At 42.5% G+C, this 15,812-nt stretch overlaps 1 protein-coding gene across 10 annotated transcripts in view; it reads left to right on the forward strand.

The window, feature by feature from the left end:
• CCDC162P (coiled-coil domain containing 162) overlaps positions 1–15,812 on the forward strand; it is a 175,365-nt gene that overhangs the window by 106,042 nt on the left and 53,511 nt on the right. For 9 of the 10 annotated variants that reach the window (XM_045058585.1, XM_045058588.1, XM_045058586.1 and 6 more), the window contains 3 exons: positions 4,747–4,885; positions 12,694–12,847; positions 15,256–15,351. In XM_045058585.1, coding sequence (XP_044914520.1) covers positions 4,747–4,885; positions 12,694–12,847; positions 15,256–15,351 — 389 coding nt within the window. The remainder of the gene's footprint in view (positions 1–4,746; positions 4,886–12,693; positions 12,848–15,255; positions 15,352–15,812) is intronic. The other variant, XM_045058587.1, reaches the window with a different exon arrangement.

Genomic DNA, 15,812 nt, shown 5'->3' on the forward strand with positions numbered 1-15,812 from the left:
CTCTTCCTGCACCCCCACCGCCCCAACTTTACTGCAGTATAATTGGCAAATAAAATTGTAAGCTATTTAAAGTGCACAATGTGATAACTTGATATGCTCACACATTGTAAAAAGATTTCTCCCATCTAGTTAATTAATATGAAGCTCTTAATACTTGGAAAGACAGAACTAAAATATTTTTTCATAAATGACAGTGAGAAGAAGGACAAAGGGCAAAACGTCATAATATAGTGTCTCCAAACTAATTAATTCCACATTTATAGGCTAATCCACAAGGTAAAGCAAGTCAAGAGTGGCAAGCCTGGCTTTTTACCCTGTATCGGCCACTTGGTTACTAGAAGCTGGACATTTTATTCTGTGGATCTTTGTCCATCTATAAAATGCGGATGATAATACCTGTTTCATGGAGATGTTCTGTGGATTAAAATCTCTGTAAAATTTCTACAAGAATGTACATCCCCCTACTGCACAATAGTTTTATTTCATTCCCTTTCTGGCCTATGTGAGCCAATGTGGCAAGGTCAGAACCAAGCATTTATTGTCAAGAATTCTTGCAGACAGTCCTCTGTGAGCTGACAGTAGCCTGATGGTCCTGAAGTAAGAATGATTGAGGCTTTAGTTTTATTTGCCAAGTGCTAATCCATAAACCCTAACTAAGCACTAAGTTCTAAGATAAATGCACAAGGTAAATTAAAGACTCTGAAGTGCTTAGTAAGCTGGGTTAATCAAAAGTAGGGAAACTGATCTTGTTATTTTAATAATTTGACTCCCAGTCAAATTATGTCATTAGTTAATGTAAATGTGATAACATATTGTAACAGAGTAGCCAAGGATTTTAATATTTTTGACGTTTATTTATTTTTGAGAGACTGAGAGAGAGCACGAGCAGGAGAGGGGCAAAGAGAGAGGGAGACACAGAATCTGAAGCAGGCTCCAGGCTCTGAGCTGTCAGCACAGAGCCTGCCGCATGGGTTCATTCAAACCCATGAACCGTGAGATCATGACCTGAGCAGAAGTCAGACGCTTAACCCCATGTAGCCAAGGATTTTAAAGGATGAGAAGAGCCAACAAAATGAGCTAATAATATGCCTATTCTAACCTAGTGGTCTTCAAACCAGTGTAATATACTCTGAATCTATTCCTCTCTGGCCAGTGTATAAAGGAAATATGTTTGTGGGAGACCCTGATTTGTTTGCTGGTAGATTTGCATTGCGCTAATGAGCACGGAAGGAATCTGTAAACATTCAGATAGGAGACTCTAGGGGAGCGTATGAGTGGTGATCCTGGAGGAAGATTGATGCCTGCATCTGAGGACAGGCAGCATGAAGAAGGGATGGAATGGTGCTGACTCAGCAGAAAACACAGAATTTTCACAGGCTAATGAGATTGCAAAACTACTAGCAAATCTTCCATGTAAGAATCAAGAGAGAAGTTCCAAAGCATGCTTAGAGCCTTTCCTTTTACTAATTCCGGGACTGTTATAAAAGGGGTTTACTCAGAAAATAAACTAAGACACTCTTAGAGGAGCTGCTAGGTTTGGGGAAGGTATGGGGACCGGGCTTTAGATGAGGGACAGGAGAAAGGATGCCATCCCTGTCCTTGAGACACACGGAGATGAGATAGAAGCCTAGATAGAGCCAGAGTCATCTTTCCATAGAGGCTGCATAGGAACTTCTACAGCAGCTGGGAGGGCGGAGCCTGCGGGGAAGGTGATGTGGGGGGTACTTGCTCTCACTAGAATCAATGGAGAAGACTAGGAGGGATGGTCCTGGTAAGACAAGAAAAGGACTGTGGCAAAGGTGACAGGCAGACTGCACATGGCCAGTCCAGAGAATGGTGTACCTACTGGTGTGACACTGAGGAACAGTAGGAAATGAGGCCAAATTGTTGAGGACCTGGAATTCAGGATGAAGGAAATTGGTTTCTTGCTATTTATATGCTTATGAACCAGAAACCATTGAAACATGTGGGGCCCAGGCTTTCCAAGGTGTGCAATTAGAGGCATGCACCCTGTCATGTTGCCAGCAAAAACATTTGTGCTCCAGGGAGAATGTGCAAAGTTTTGCATACTCTGCTGAAAATAGATAAAGAGCAAACTGAACTAAAAAAAGAAAAATCCCACTCTGTGATAATCATCTTTTTAAAAAGCCTAGGTTGCTCAGTTCCTGGCCTGCTTCCCAGAGGAGACAAGGAGAGCTAAGGTGAAAAGAGATGGGTCTGTTCATATCCTTGCCCACCTCCTCTTGGCTATTGCCAAGCTATTTGGAGTTTGACTTCTGTGGGCTCATATGCTTTAAAATAATTTCCAAGGGGACCCTCCAGATCTCAGCTTTGGCCCTGCCATTTGACTGAGGAAGCAGCTCTTAGACACTGTGCACCAGCTCTGTGGACCTGCCCAATCCTTTCCTTCCCTGAAAGTCAGCAACTCCCTTTGGAGTCAGCAGAGGATGTAATCAGCCTGTGGGAGTTTACACTGTGATTTCCTTGTAAAGGTTTAGGAGGCCAATTAAAGCCCAAATACTGTCCACTAAACTTAGAGTTTCAGGAACTCTAGAGACAAGCTGAGAACAAAGTGTGCTGGCTCTGAGTATTCACATGGAGACAGGGCCACTATGCTTTCGACCTCACCCCTCCCCCTGCCCCCACTTCTCTCTCTCTCTGATTTCCCAAATAAGACCCTCCTGGGGAAGTCTCATTTGTTTCCTGATGTTTCCTGGCTCAGGGTCTCCTCCCAACCCCACCACCACAACTGCATGGTAATCATCTGCCCCATCCTCACAGTCAGGCTTTCTGCCCTGCCCGCCAGCCACCTCCCCTCCCACCAAGCAGCTGCTTGATGCCATGAGGCAAGGGAAGCCTAAATGAGGACGGTAAAGTCAGTTAATAACAAAGAAAGGGTAGTCCCCACCTCTGCATCTGTGTTTTAATGATAATACTACCTATCAACACGGAACAATTTTGCTGGGAAGTGATCATATAAACATGCACACACATCACGTATGTGAACAACAATGGAAATAATGAAAAGAGAACGATTACCTGCAATCCAACCATTCTAACAAGTGAGATATTTTTATTTACCTTTACTGCCTTCTAGCCCTTGTCCAAACACACTTTCCATTTCACAGAGCTTTAATCATGGGGTATATGCAATTTTATATTCCTTTTTCATTGTCATGGCAGAGGATTATAAACCGTTCCCCCCTGGTTGCTGCTTCACCTGACAGCATGTAATGCTTGCAGACGGTCCCACTAGGCCTTGAACAAATAAGGTTCACTGATTACCACTAAATAGGGCTTCCATCCACCACCAAAATTCTTGTGCAGTTCACTCTAACATGACCCCTCCTCTGGAGGAAGTTTCTTTTCAGTCCGATATGACCATCAGATTTATAGAGGAGTCATAAAAATTTTGGTGATTGGGTCCAATTTTGCAGCGGCTGGAAAAGTACCTAAAAACCATTTTTCTCTTCTATGTAAAGCATCAAATGGATATGAAATCTGGACTTCTCATGTTTTCCTAAAGCCAAAAGCATGTATCACAAGTGTTAGCAACTATTCTCAGTCCTGGTTCTGCCCTGGTCAGGCTCTCATGGACAGCTTCCCCATTCCCTCAATTCCTCTTTCATCTAGAAATGTGGGAAGAAATCCAATGCCAGGCCAGATAGAGTAGAAGGCTGCTCAAGACTGGACAAGCTATTGAGAGAGTAACTCTGCAAATGCCTCATGAATATCCCATCTGTCTTCTGCCTTGGGCTACATGTCAGGCACAGAGATCAGTTTCCATAGTCTTCTTCCCATAACTGTGATGTCCTCTCAACTAGAAAGCTATCACTGTCCTCACTGGGAGTTGGCAAACATTTCAGATCAGCTGACATTCCAATAGCCCTGGAAGTGTGGGCCCACCTACTACCCTACTAGTGCTCCCTAAGGACTCATTATTTTCTTGCTTTGCTCTCCCATTCTGACTAACTCCTCTCCTGGGCCAATAATAGAGATGGTATTAAGTCATCTATACCCAGGCCAGTTTCTTCAACCCAGTACTGAGTGTTGCAAAAGGTCCCTAACTTAGATTTCCATTCAAAACACATGAAAGTCTACTTATGTCCAGTCCACTTTTGCAGTAAGGATCCAAGAAACAAATCAGTTTAGGATCTCTCACACCTCCTAAAATGATGATAATCTCCTAGAAGAAGGTGTGTGTGCATGTGTGGTGTGTGTGCACACATGCACACATATGGGTGTGCATATTTCTTGCTTGCCTTAGATAGTCTTGAGTCTTCTTTAATCCATGAGCCAGTGAGAGAATGAGCCAGTGACAGAGAGGCTGATTTGTATGGCATGGTTGTGGGAAATGAATGCTGGTTTGTAATCTATAATAACTTCAAGCCCCTAACAGCTCTACTGAGACCTATATTTTCCCATTCCTTGTCATTCTTTTATTCAGTCTAGAGGCTATAGCCTTGTAAAATTTAAAACTTTCATTCAACAGCATGTTCTTATTCTGAAAAGCAAAGCAAATTTTTATCTTATTGAGGGAGGAAGGAAGGAAGGGAAGATAAATCAGACCTTGGGCTCTACAATATAACTTTGCTAGTCTTGCAAAACATATAATTAGCATGTTCACAAACAAAGAGAAGTACATTTAGGTAAAAAGTTAGCTTTGGAGGTGAATGATGGCTCATTAGGTTAGCCACGGTAGCCTGTAGGTCACACTATCTGACGAAAATGTCATCCATCTTCCAGGGTCTGAGCTTCAAGAACTGCAGAAAATGATTGACAGCCTCCAGAGCCCCCAGGACCCTGTCCACGTGTCCCAGGCACTCCTCCTTCGAAGGGAGGTTATGTTTTTGCAGTTTGATGCTGCGGTGCGGCACCTCATCCGGTAAGGGCTGGAGCGCCGGATCCTGTCCAGTTCATTGTGTAGGGCAGGTGCTTCTGAGCGACCACTGGGGGAGGCCACTCTTGGCAAGATTGAATACTGAGCTTAAAATAGGGCACAACCTGAGCCAGAGCCCTGTGGCTACCGAAAGCATTCTGCTGCAAAGGCTGTCCAAGCAGCGTTTGTTCTTGTCCGATCATAATATTCTCAATGTTATTAAATGTGCCTTAAATACAGTTAGTTTGCACAACCATCACTGCTTTCAATGTTCAGGCTGTTGAATTGGGAATGATGTTTTTCATACCTCTGAAGATGATTCTAAGAGTTTTGTTTATGTTTTTCAGCCCTTAATCAACTTTCAAAAGAACAGAATTTTCACTGCACGTGTGAAGCCAGTGGAACTGGCTGAGTTAAATTTATAAATTCAAATAAATAAATTGTGGGTATTAAGTGTTCCGCATACAAAAAAGAATGTCTATCTGGTTAATTAATCATGACTGATGAGAAAATTAGTTGGGACTGAGAGTCACACTGTTTCTAGGATAAATAATAAGTTTTGTATGGGAAGGGAAGAGGTCAGGCCTAAGGGTCTCTGCTTACTCTTAAATCGTCAATATCAATTAACTTCCTTTGATTAATTCCCAGTATAAGTATTTAGCCAAGGAGGAAGACCTCAGGAGGCTGTGCTCTTACCTGTGGATTATAATCACATTTCACTGCTAGCATGGGTATCCATAGAGGATGTAAATGTAGGGTTTGAACCGAACTGTATTTTCTCTTCCTACTCTGCATTTTCTTTACTCTGAGCATCAAGGATCTCTGGATTCAAATTAATTCAGCAGAAGAAAACAATTGGACGAATTGATTTCTTTTTTATTGATAAACAACTTTCTGAGCTGTAGCTTAGTTGAGCAGGCAGAATACAAAGGCTCCAATTTTTTCAGGATGGCCATTCGTTAGTCCTCTGACTCTGAAACCCCAGGTCAGAATTTAGAAGGAATTCACGTAGGGTGAAGACAGAACTATACCCCGGAGGTTCTGTTTGGATTCCAGCTGTGCAGGGTTCAGCTTGCTACTGTTCTCCCAGAGGAACCATTCTGCTTCCCCTAGGAATTCCTTTGAGGGGCTTCCTTTGTCCTGGCACCCTCAGTGCTCAGGAATAGAGGGCACTGTGTTCTATGTCTGGTTTCAGTATATTCAGTATATTTTTCAAAAGACTTTGGAGGGAACCACTCGGGACGGTATGTCTCCACTAGGCCTTTATTCATCACATTTCCTCCAGCCTTTATCTTCAGAGCTCTTCCGGGCTTGTGTGTATTTGGAATCGCACAGTTAGTAAGTGGCAGACTAGAAGTAGAACCTAGGTGCATTTGACTCTAAAGTCTTAGAACTAGGATGGATGCCAGACAGCAGTGTGGGTCGAAAAATAGACTCTGGAAAGAAGGCAGGGAACAGGAGGAAAAGAGAAGCTAAGGGATAAATGTCATCCCACTTGATGATTTCACGGCTAAACCTGCAAACAAGGAAAAGTCCTTAGATAATCAAGAGGCAGGAAGGACAGGGAAGTTCCCTCACCCTTCCCCAGAGTTCATAACTCTGAGCAAACATGACTGTTTACCCAAGGGAAGTTTTTGCTTATAGAAACTCAAGACTTCTCCAGAATTTGAAAAGAAAGAACTGAACTTTTACCTGGACTGAGAGTAACATGCTTCTATCGACTGGGGGAAATTGAGGAAGGATGTAGCTCAAGGACATCGAGATAGTGGCCCATCAATCACCTAATATCTGGCTCCTGCTTCTATGTGGCATAATCAGCTCTGGTTGCAGGGTAGATGCAGTCTAAGTACAGAAGTCTCACTCTGCCCCTGTCAACCTGCCCTCTGATGCGGGAAACAAAGGCAAAAGGAAATGGCAGATAAAATTAAATTTCCTTATGACCTGCAGCCCTTTGATAAATACTTGAGGCAGGCAGAGTATAACATTTCTCCAGGAACTCCCTACTGTCTTCATGTTAATACTTTGCTAGGGGGAAAAACAACCTTTGCTTGACAACAGCTAGGCCTCCAGTATCCATGAGTCTTCTTTACCATGTGCAAATACCTCTGGAAACTTCCCCTGGACTTTATCTCTCCCAACTCCCAGGTGTATAATCAGTCTCTCCTCACAATCCCCAGGCAGCTCTTCCTTCCCACAGGTCCTGTCCCCCTGCTTTAACAAAACCACCTTTTTGCACCCAAGTTGTCTCAAGAATTCTTTGTTGACCATTGGCTCCGGACCCTACCATCACTCCAAACCACATCACCTACCAAGCTCCTGGCAGAAATTGGTATTGTCCTCTAATACCATTGGAACCACGTTGCCCAGGGCCTGTCACCTCTGTGCATGTCCACCAACCTGTAGAAGTTATTTATTAGCCAGTGCAAGAAATGCCTGAGAAGTGAGCTTATCTTTAATTTCAGGTGATATAATCATTTGTGTTGAAAGTAAATGCTTGGGTGGTACAGTGGTTCTAATCCATCTTAACTATTTAAGTCAGGGGTCAGCAAACTTCTGTCATAGGCCTGATTTTTGTATGGCCTGTGGGCTAAGGATGGCTTTTACATCTTTAAATGGTTGGAGGAAAAATTTCAAGAAAAGAGTAGTATTTTGTGACTCATGAAAATTATATGGAATTCAAATTTCAGTGTCCATAAACGAAGGTTTTCGAAACATAGTCATGCCTATTCATTTGTAAATTATCTTAGACTGCTTCCACACAGAACTGAGTAGTTGCACAAGAGACCATATGATCCACAAAGCTGAAAATGTTTACTATCTGACCTTTTAAGAAAGATTTTGCCACACCCTGATTTAAACAGCATTTCCCTGTTTCTTGAGTGCTATTGGGCAAGTTGTGCTGGTCAGACCCACCCTAGCAGAAGACACAGGCCAGGGTTTATCAAATGAGGCGTCTGATTGAGTTGTGATTGGAACCCATGACCTGTTATCAATGTTTCGAAAGGCATGATGAAAAAGACACATTTGCCCCAAAGCTTTGCAAGTAAACAAAATGTCAAACTTCTTTCTTTTTAAAAATTTTTTAATGTTTTTATTTATTTTTGAGACCGAGAGAGACAGAGCATGAGCAGGGGAGGGACAGAGAGAGAGGGAGACACAGAATCTGAAGCAGGCTCCAAGCTCTGAGCAGTCAGCACAGAGCCCGACGCGGGGCTAGAACTCTCGGACTGTGAGATCATGACCTGAGCTGAAGTCGGACACTTAACGGACTGAGCCACCTGGGCGCCCCACTTCTTTCTTTTTTTAAGAAATTCTGGAATTTTAAGAACTGAGATAAGGGGGAGAGGAAATTTGCTCTGGTTGAGTTCTCACCATGTGCCAACTCTGTGGGTAGAAATAATTTCCCCCATTTTTACAGAGGAGGAAATAAAGATTCACAGAAGTTGCATAACTTGCCCAGGGTCACACAGCTTATTGTAGCAGAACTTGCATCTGTGCAGTTTTTCAGACTCCGGAGCCCTATTCTTCCTTTATATCATGTTTCTTCGTCTCTTCCTGCAGCTTGGAGCTTGGGCTAGAGGCTAATGTGGTATCAAGTTAGACAGGAAAATATTTACTGAACATTTGGTAGAAAAATCTTTCAAAATATGGAGTCCATGGAAAGGAGGGAAATAAAAGAGGATTTAGTGCTAAAAGTATTGAGTATCATCTTGAGACCCTTTTTTTACACGTGGCATTAGACACAGTTCTATTGATAGAGGGGAGACGGCGCCTACAAAGCATGGTGATCTAAACTAAGGAATCAGGAAAGTAGGGAAAAGAATACCGATGATTTGGTCAATGGTGGTGCCTATAATTTGACTCTGGCCTCTCTAGAAAGTATACCATATTCTATGATTCTGTAGCTTAGACTAGCAGCCACATTTACATCTGAACTGCATTGTATTTTTGAACAGTCTCCAAGCATCCATAAATTAATAGGCTTGGTATGTGCACAAAGCTATGTCTGGGGCTCTAGAACCCTGCCAGGAATTGTGTTCATTTGTGGCACTTGGTAGTTACAAAGTTCTGCACAAACTTGTCAGGGTAAGAGAGCACGTCGGTGTTCTGTGTTCTTTTATGTGATGACCAATCAGATATAGCCACAAGAAGGGAACAGAAGGGACCTGGGAGAACAAAGTTTATTATATTCACAGGTCCTAGAAACAAGATGTATGCCACGCCACAGAAAGCCACATGGGAAAGCATCTGTGTGGGCCAGGAGCAAGGAGAGTGCTGAGACCATACCCTGAAAGGCATGGCAGGGCTGGGTTGAATAATTCCAGTGGGCTTTGGGTTGTAGAGGTGATCTCTAGTAGTCTATTAACTAGCCCTGGGATGAATAAAGCAGAGGAATATTCCCTCCTCAGGTGCAAGGGTCAGGTAGAGGAAGTATGGCTCTGGATGGTTGGTTTGCATATCAAAGCCATACTCCCTGCCAAGTCCTTTGCTATTTCTAGGAACTATCTAGCCCAAGGAGGAGCAGTATCATCCTTAGCCAGAAAGGTCTTTGAAGATGTCAAAATATCCATAATAAACAGAAAATAAATTTTAAGATATAAGCACTGTAGTCAAAGATTGAACTAGTAAGACATGAGCAAAGCGGGACCCAGAGACTGAGAGAAAGAGAAATCCTTCTATAGATTGGTGGGAGAGGAGAGCAGGAATGATAGGAAAGGAGCCAACCAGGAAGAGGTTGTACAAGTTCCTAGACTTCTGTGCTCTTGGTTTGGGCTGAAAACAAATGTTTCTATTAGAGTATTCTGCTATTTGGTACCACTGTTTTAAGTAGATCTATATGATCTATATGTGCCAGAAGACAGATGCGGGTGTGGAAAGTACCATGGTCGTTTAGAGGAAGGTCAGAAGCAGCTGTAAATGAGCTCTGCCTCACTGGGGCTCCTACTAGGCTGAAAAGTCAAACACATTTTTGTATTTGGGACAGTTCCTGCACTTTGCCTCGTGCATAATTGGTGCTTGATACATCACTGTCACATGGGTAGCGAGTGAGTAATGTGTCCCTGGCAGGACCCATTGAGAATCATTAGAAAACATGTGAAAGACATGAGCAACAGGAGAAAATGTTCTCATTGAGCAACTCCAGGCTCCATCCTTGAGCTATCAGGATAAGTCAATGATTGTATCTAGTCTCTCAGTACAAAACATTTATTCAACTATCTTTTGCTAATTCTTATTAAAATGTGAAAAGGTGGTGTGATTTTTGCGGTTTGATGTAAAAGTATGGAGCTCCCTTCATCTGTCTTTGAACTTAACTTCATAAGCCCCTTCTGCTGATGGCAAAAAAAGATGAAACTTCCTAATTCCACCTCATCCAGACACAGGTAGAGCTTAAAAGTGGTCCGTTGGAGATTTAAAATAAGTCAATTTAAGAATAATTAATCCCCATTTCCCTTTGTTTTAATGGCCTCCTATTCACCCTGTTGGTAAGTGAGGGATTCTGCGCTAGTGTTCCAGGGACACTAAACGCTGGGCAGAGGAGATCAACAGCAGTTTACCAGTCATCTACATCCCAGGGGAAGAGGACACTGCATGCCATGCAGGGCCACAGAGGAACTGCACCCGAGGAACAAAGTGAACAACCAGGGACTATGGGAGACAGGCTTTGTGGTATCAGGAGTGTATGATGTCCCCTCATTTGTGCAGGAGGATGTGATTGGTTCATTTGAATACTTTCATGGTCTGGCAACAGACAGAAACCACTAAGGGAGTAAGCAGGGATTGCCCTAGGTCCCTTCAATAAGAAAGATTATTTGGGGGCACCTGGGTGGCGCAGTCGGTTAAGCGTCCGACTTCAGCCAGGTCACGATCTCGCGGTCCGTGAGTTGAAGCCCCGCGTCAGGCTCTGGGCTGATAGCTCAGAGCCTGGAGCCTGTTTCCGATTCTGTGTCTCCCTCTTTCTGGCCCTCCCCCGTTCATGCTCTGTCTCTCTCTGTCTCAAAAATAAATAAACGTTGAAAAAAAAATTTAAAAAAAAAAAAAAAAAAAAGAAAGATTATTTGACTAAGGGACCTTATCTGTGAGAGCAGAGTGGAGAGGAAACCTTTTGGTTAGGCCATTCCAGGCCCTCCTGATTTTACCATAATATTGGACCTAAATTTTAGGTCTTACACTGTACTTTTCTCTTCCTTCATTCCTCTCAGAGATGATGTAAGCTCCTGGGGGTGCTTATAAGTCATCCTAGCAGTTGAGGAGGAATGGCTACATCACCTACCCATTCTGGATTATCTTGTTCAACCTCAGATCTCTTCTGATTGGCCTGATGCTCAGCATTCCATGTAGATACCCTTCTGTGGGGGCTCTGGCACTCCTCAGGGCTTTCCCCAACACTTTGATTGTCTGCTAGTCTCTGGGAGGCTACCTCATTTCCCTCAGGGCTAGTATCTTCCTCAGTCATTGCTAATCTCCTTTTTGATGTCTGCTTTGTGCAAGACTTGAGCCAAGCCCATGGAAGATCCAGACAAACGGTCCCTTCTGTTTTAGGATATCCTCTCCTCAGTTTACCCTATGTCAGCATCTTTTTTTTTGGTATCCACTAGACCTAAGTTCTAGAAACAGTCTTTCCTTTCTTACTAAATTCTTATTTCCGTTTGGACAAAAAAATGTCATTGTAATTTATCATGCATACATCCTTCTCTACAACTTAATGGTATAAATTTCATGCACTAGTCTTCAGGATTTTTGGTTCTTGATATGCAAAACCAAGTTTTATTCAAAACAAAACAAAAATCTTCCTCTCTCAAACCCCAAAGTTTTATTATTTAATTTAAAATTTGGTTTGCAGGGGCACCTGGGTGGCTCAGTCGGTTAAGTGACCAACTTGGGCTCAGGTCATGATCTTGTGGTTTGTGAGTTCAAGCTCCACATTGGGGTCTGTGCTGACAGTTCAGAGCCTGGAGCCTGCTTCAGATTCTGTGTCTCCCTCTCTCTCTCTGCCCCTCCCCCACTCACACTCTGTCTCTCCCTAAAAAACAAATAAACATTAAATTTTTTTTTTAATTTGGTTTTGCATATCAAGAATTGTCTCTGCTATTGTCTTAAAATAATTCAACAATCCATATCTTTGTTCTAGAGCTACAGCTGAGTTATCCAATGCAGTAGTCACATGTGGCTATCTAATTTAAAGTCTCAAATTGATATTGACTTAGATGAAGTAAAATTTAAAATTCAATTCTTCAAATCACAGTAGCGACATTTCAAGTGCTCAACAGTCACATGTGGCTAGTGGTTACCATCCTGGACAATCAAACTCAGAACATTTCCATATTGCGGGGCGCTTGCTTGGGTAACTCAGTTGATTAAGCATACAACTCTTGGTTTCGGCTCAGGTCATGATCTCACAGTTTGTGGATTGAGCCCCGAGTTGGGCTCCACACTAACAGCACGAAGTCTGCTTTGGGATCCTCTCTCTCCCTGTCTTTGCCCCTCCCCTGCTCACACATGTGCTTGCACTCTCTCTCTCTCTCTCTCTCAAAATAAATAAATCAACTTAAAAAAAAAAAAAGAACATTTCCACATTGTATAAAGTTCTATTGGACAATGTTAGTCTATAATATATCTACCTTTCCCTTTAAGGGTTGTGAATCATGAGAGTGAAGGGCAGTGTGTAAAGAAAGGAGGATGAGGGATGAGGTCACTGAGGAGGAAACCTGTGTTTATCTCAAAATGTTATCTTGCTATAGTAACTTTGAAGAAAGTTTTGAGCTTCAGAAGCTAAAGTAACTGCTTTTAATGAGATTCCCTCCATGTTTTGGTAGAAGAACATTTTTGGCAACTGGAAATGCTTCTGCCTACCAGTCTGTTACAGACGGCATGTACCATGGATTGCCACCACTGAGCAACTCTCTCGTGAAGAGCATTTTTGCTTCACAGCTCAGCGTGCCTCAGCCACTAGATCCACAGAGCCTCCAGGTATGTTGAGAAGTATTTTTATACCTAGAAACGATGTTGTACATAGGGAATTGGCACTTTGTTTCCATTTGGTTTAAATTTTGCAGGGGTTCTCCATGTTTTAGTGCTCTTTAGTCTTGCTTGGCTCCCCTTCATTGACATGGTAGAACAGCCTGGGCCCCCATAGCCAGCTGTTATTCCCAGTCAGAGTCTTTGCCTCCAAACTGCTTAACAAGCAAACGGGGGCAATACCTTATCTGCTCCCAGCTGGTAGCAAAACCAACAGTTGATCTTTTCCATTTAATAAATAATAATAGGAGCAATCACAATACAAAAATTAGGTCAGCAGCTCAGTTTTTAATAGCCCTGGTTACAGCAGTTATTATCATATGTAATCCTGGCAATTATTATTTTCCCTAGGTACCAACAATATTACCCACCCTCTACAACTAAAGACTGTAAGGTTCTGGCAGGTCAGAGATCAGACTGCTGGGCAGTCATGACAGCCCTAGATCACAAACTGTATTACTTATCTATGGCTGCATAAAAAATGACCCCAAAATTTAGCAGATTAAAACAATACATATTCATCATCTCATACAGTTTCTGAGGCTCAGGAATCTGGGAGCAGTTTACTATGTAATTCTGGCTCAAGATCTCTCGCCAGTCTACTATCAGGGTATTGGCCCAGGCTGTACTCATCTCAAGGGTCTATTGGAGGAGAATCTGTTTCCAAGCCTACTCATGGGCTTTCAGGAGGCATCAGAAGATCCACTTTCAAGCTTATTCATGTGGGCTTTTCCACAGGGCTTCTTCACAGCATGGCAGATGGATTCCTCCAGAGCAAACAATTCAAAAGAGAACAAGAAACAGAACCCAAGGTGGAAGTCACGGTCTTTTTATTACCTAATTTCATAAGTGACATCCCATAATTTTTGCCATATTTTATTCATTAGAAGTGAGTCACTAATTTTAGCCCACACTCAAGGGGAAAAGAATTAAACTCCACGTTTTAAGGGAAAAGTACCGAAGAAGTTATAGACCACCTATATTTAAAGCCATCTCATGGGGCGCCTAGGTGGCTTAGTGAGTTAAGTGTCCAACTTTGGCTCAGGTCATGACCTCACAGTCTGTGAGTTCAAGCTCCAAGTCGGGCTCTGTGCTGACAGCTCAGAGTCTGGAGCCTGCTTTGGTTTCTGTGTCTCCCTCTCTCTCTGTCCCTCCCCTACTCACACTCTGTCTCTGTCTCTGTCTCTCTCCCTGAAAAAAAAACATTAAAAAATATATGTATTAAAATAAAATAAAATAAATAAAATAAAACCACCTTACAAACCCAAGTCTTCTGACTCCAAAACCTCCAATGTAATTTTTTTATGTTACAAAGCTAAGCCAAGTAATGCCAACACCAACCCCATGTAAGTCCTACCATTTTACCTTCCCTAGCAACAAGGCAATGACTCTTGGCCCAAACCTTGACCCTCATTTAGTCCTGGAATACAAGATTGACCATGACCATTAGTCCTGTTCCTACTGCCTTTAAATGTTGCCTGGGATTAGGTAGATGGAAGTGTCCTGGCTTCTGGCTACCTGAATCAATTCCAACTCTAGGAATTGTCCGAAGCCAGTACCAAATCTGCAAATGTAGAATGGAGTCAGATGGATAGGTCCACTATGTCCAGGCCTGCATGTGATGCCACAACTAGTAGGGGATGCCTTGACTGTTGGACAGTGATATGGAGAAGACAGAGGCCCACATATTAACATTGTGGCATTGGCTTTGAATTGTTATCTAGAATTGGAACACAATGGTGATGAAGGAAAACATTTTAACGTTCCTTATGTCTAGAACATTTGAATAAGTTTACTTTTGTTGATTGTAACTGTGTCCCATTATTATTATGGTATTCTGGAACTTCCAAACACTGGTGCTGACTAGTTACACTGAAGTCTTAATTAAGTACCCTTCTGTTTATCCAGATTTGGGGAATAAAAAAAAAAAAAAAGAATATTACTCTCTCCTCTACATCATCAGACTTTCTATCCAGAACTACTTCTTTTTTTTAATGTTTATTTATTTATTTTGAAAGAGAGAGAGAGAACACACCAGCAGGAGAGGGGCAGAGAGAGAGAACACACCAGCAGGAGAGGGGCAGAGAGAGAGAGAATCCCAAGTAGGCTCCACTCAGTCAGCACAGAGCCCGATGTGGGGCTTGATCTCATGAACCACAAGATCATGACCTGAACTAGAATCAAGAGTCAGACACTTGACCAATGGAGCCACTTAGGTGCCCCAGTAACTATTTCTATATAATAAATAAATCATCCCACATTGTTTTGGAGTACAGACACAGAAATCCTGTTCATATAAGATATTTATTATTTGTGGGCAACAGTACAACATTATCATGTTTCTCATTTGGTTCTTTTAGGCATCTGTGCTATTCCCTTGGAGAGCATTTCTAGAAGATGGAGGACTGTTTCCAGTTATGGGTAGCAGCCCAGATACCCTAGAGTATAATATGCAGGTAGGATAGTTCTTCCCACTCATGGCAGAAAGAACTGAATGCAGACTGCAAAGCAGGTTTCATTGGGTCCATAGGTCAATGGTGAATAATTTATGAGATAAGCAGGATGTTTGATTATGAAGCTGTAAATCCAATGCTACCAGGTGAGTCATGTTTTCTTATGACAGAAGAGAATCATGGTCTCAGCTGGTATGGGCCTTGGTTGTAGACTCAGCTGCAATTCTCATGGCCAGTAATGACCTGGGAGAGTGACCAGCCATCTGCAGTCACTCTCTGCACCTCTCAGAGAAACACCCAGGCTGGAAGCTCAGGGGTATGTAACTCCCGGTCTGCCTGTGAATGGTGGTAGGAAGAGAACTCTTTAAGCAGGATTCATAAGGAGAATTTCTTTCAATTATGTGTTTCCTCCCTGATTACCTAAGCAAATATTGTGTTTTCATTTTTAAAAATAGAAAATATGG

The sequence above is a fragment of the Felis catus genome, chromosome B2, assembly GCF_018350175.1.
Source record: "Felis catus isolate Fca126 chromosome B2, F.catus_Fca126_mat1.0, whole genome shotgun sequence".
Taxonomy (NCBI): domain Eukaryota; kingdom Metazoa; phylum Chordata; class Mammalia; order Carnivora; family Felidae; genus Felis; species Felis catus.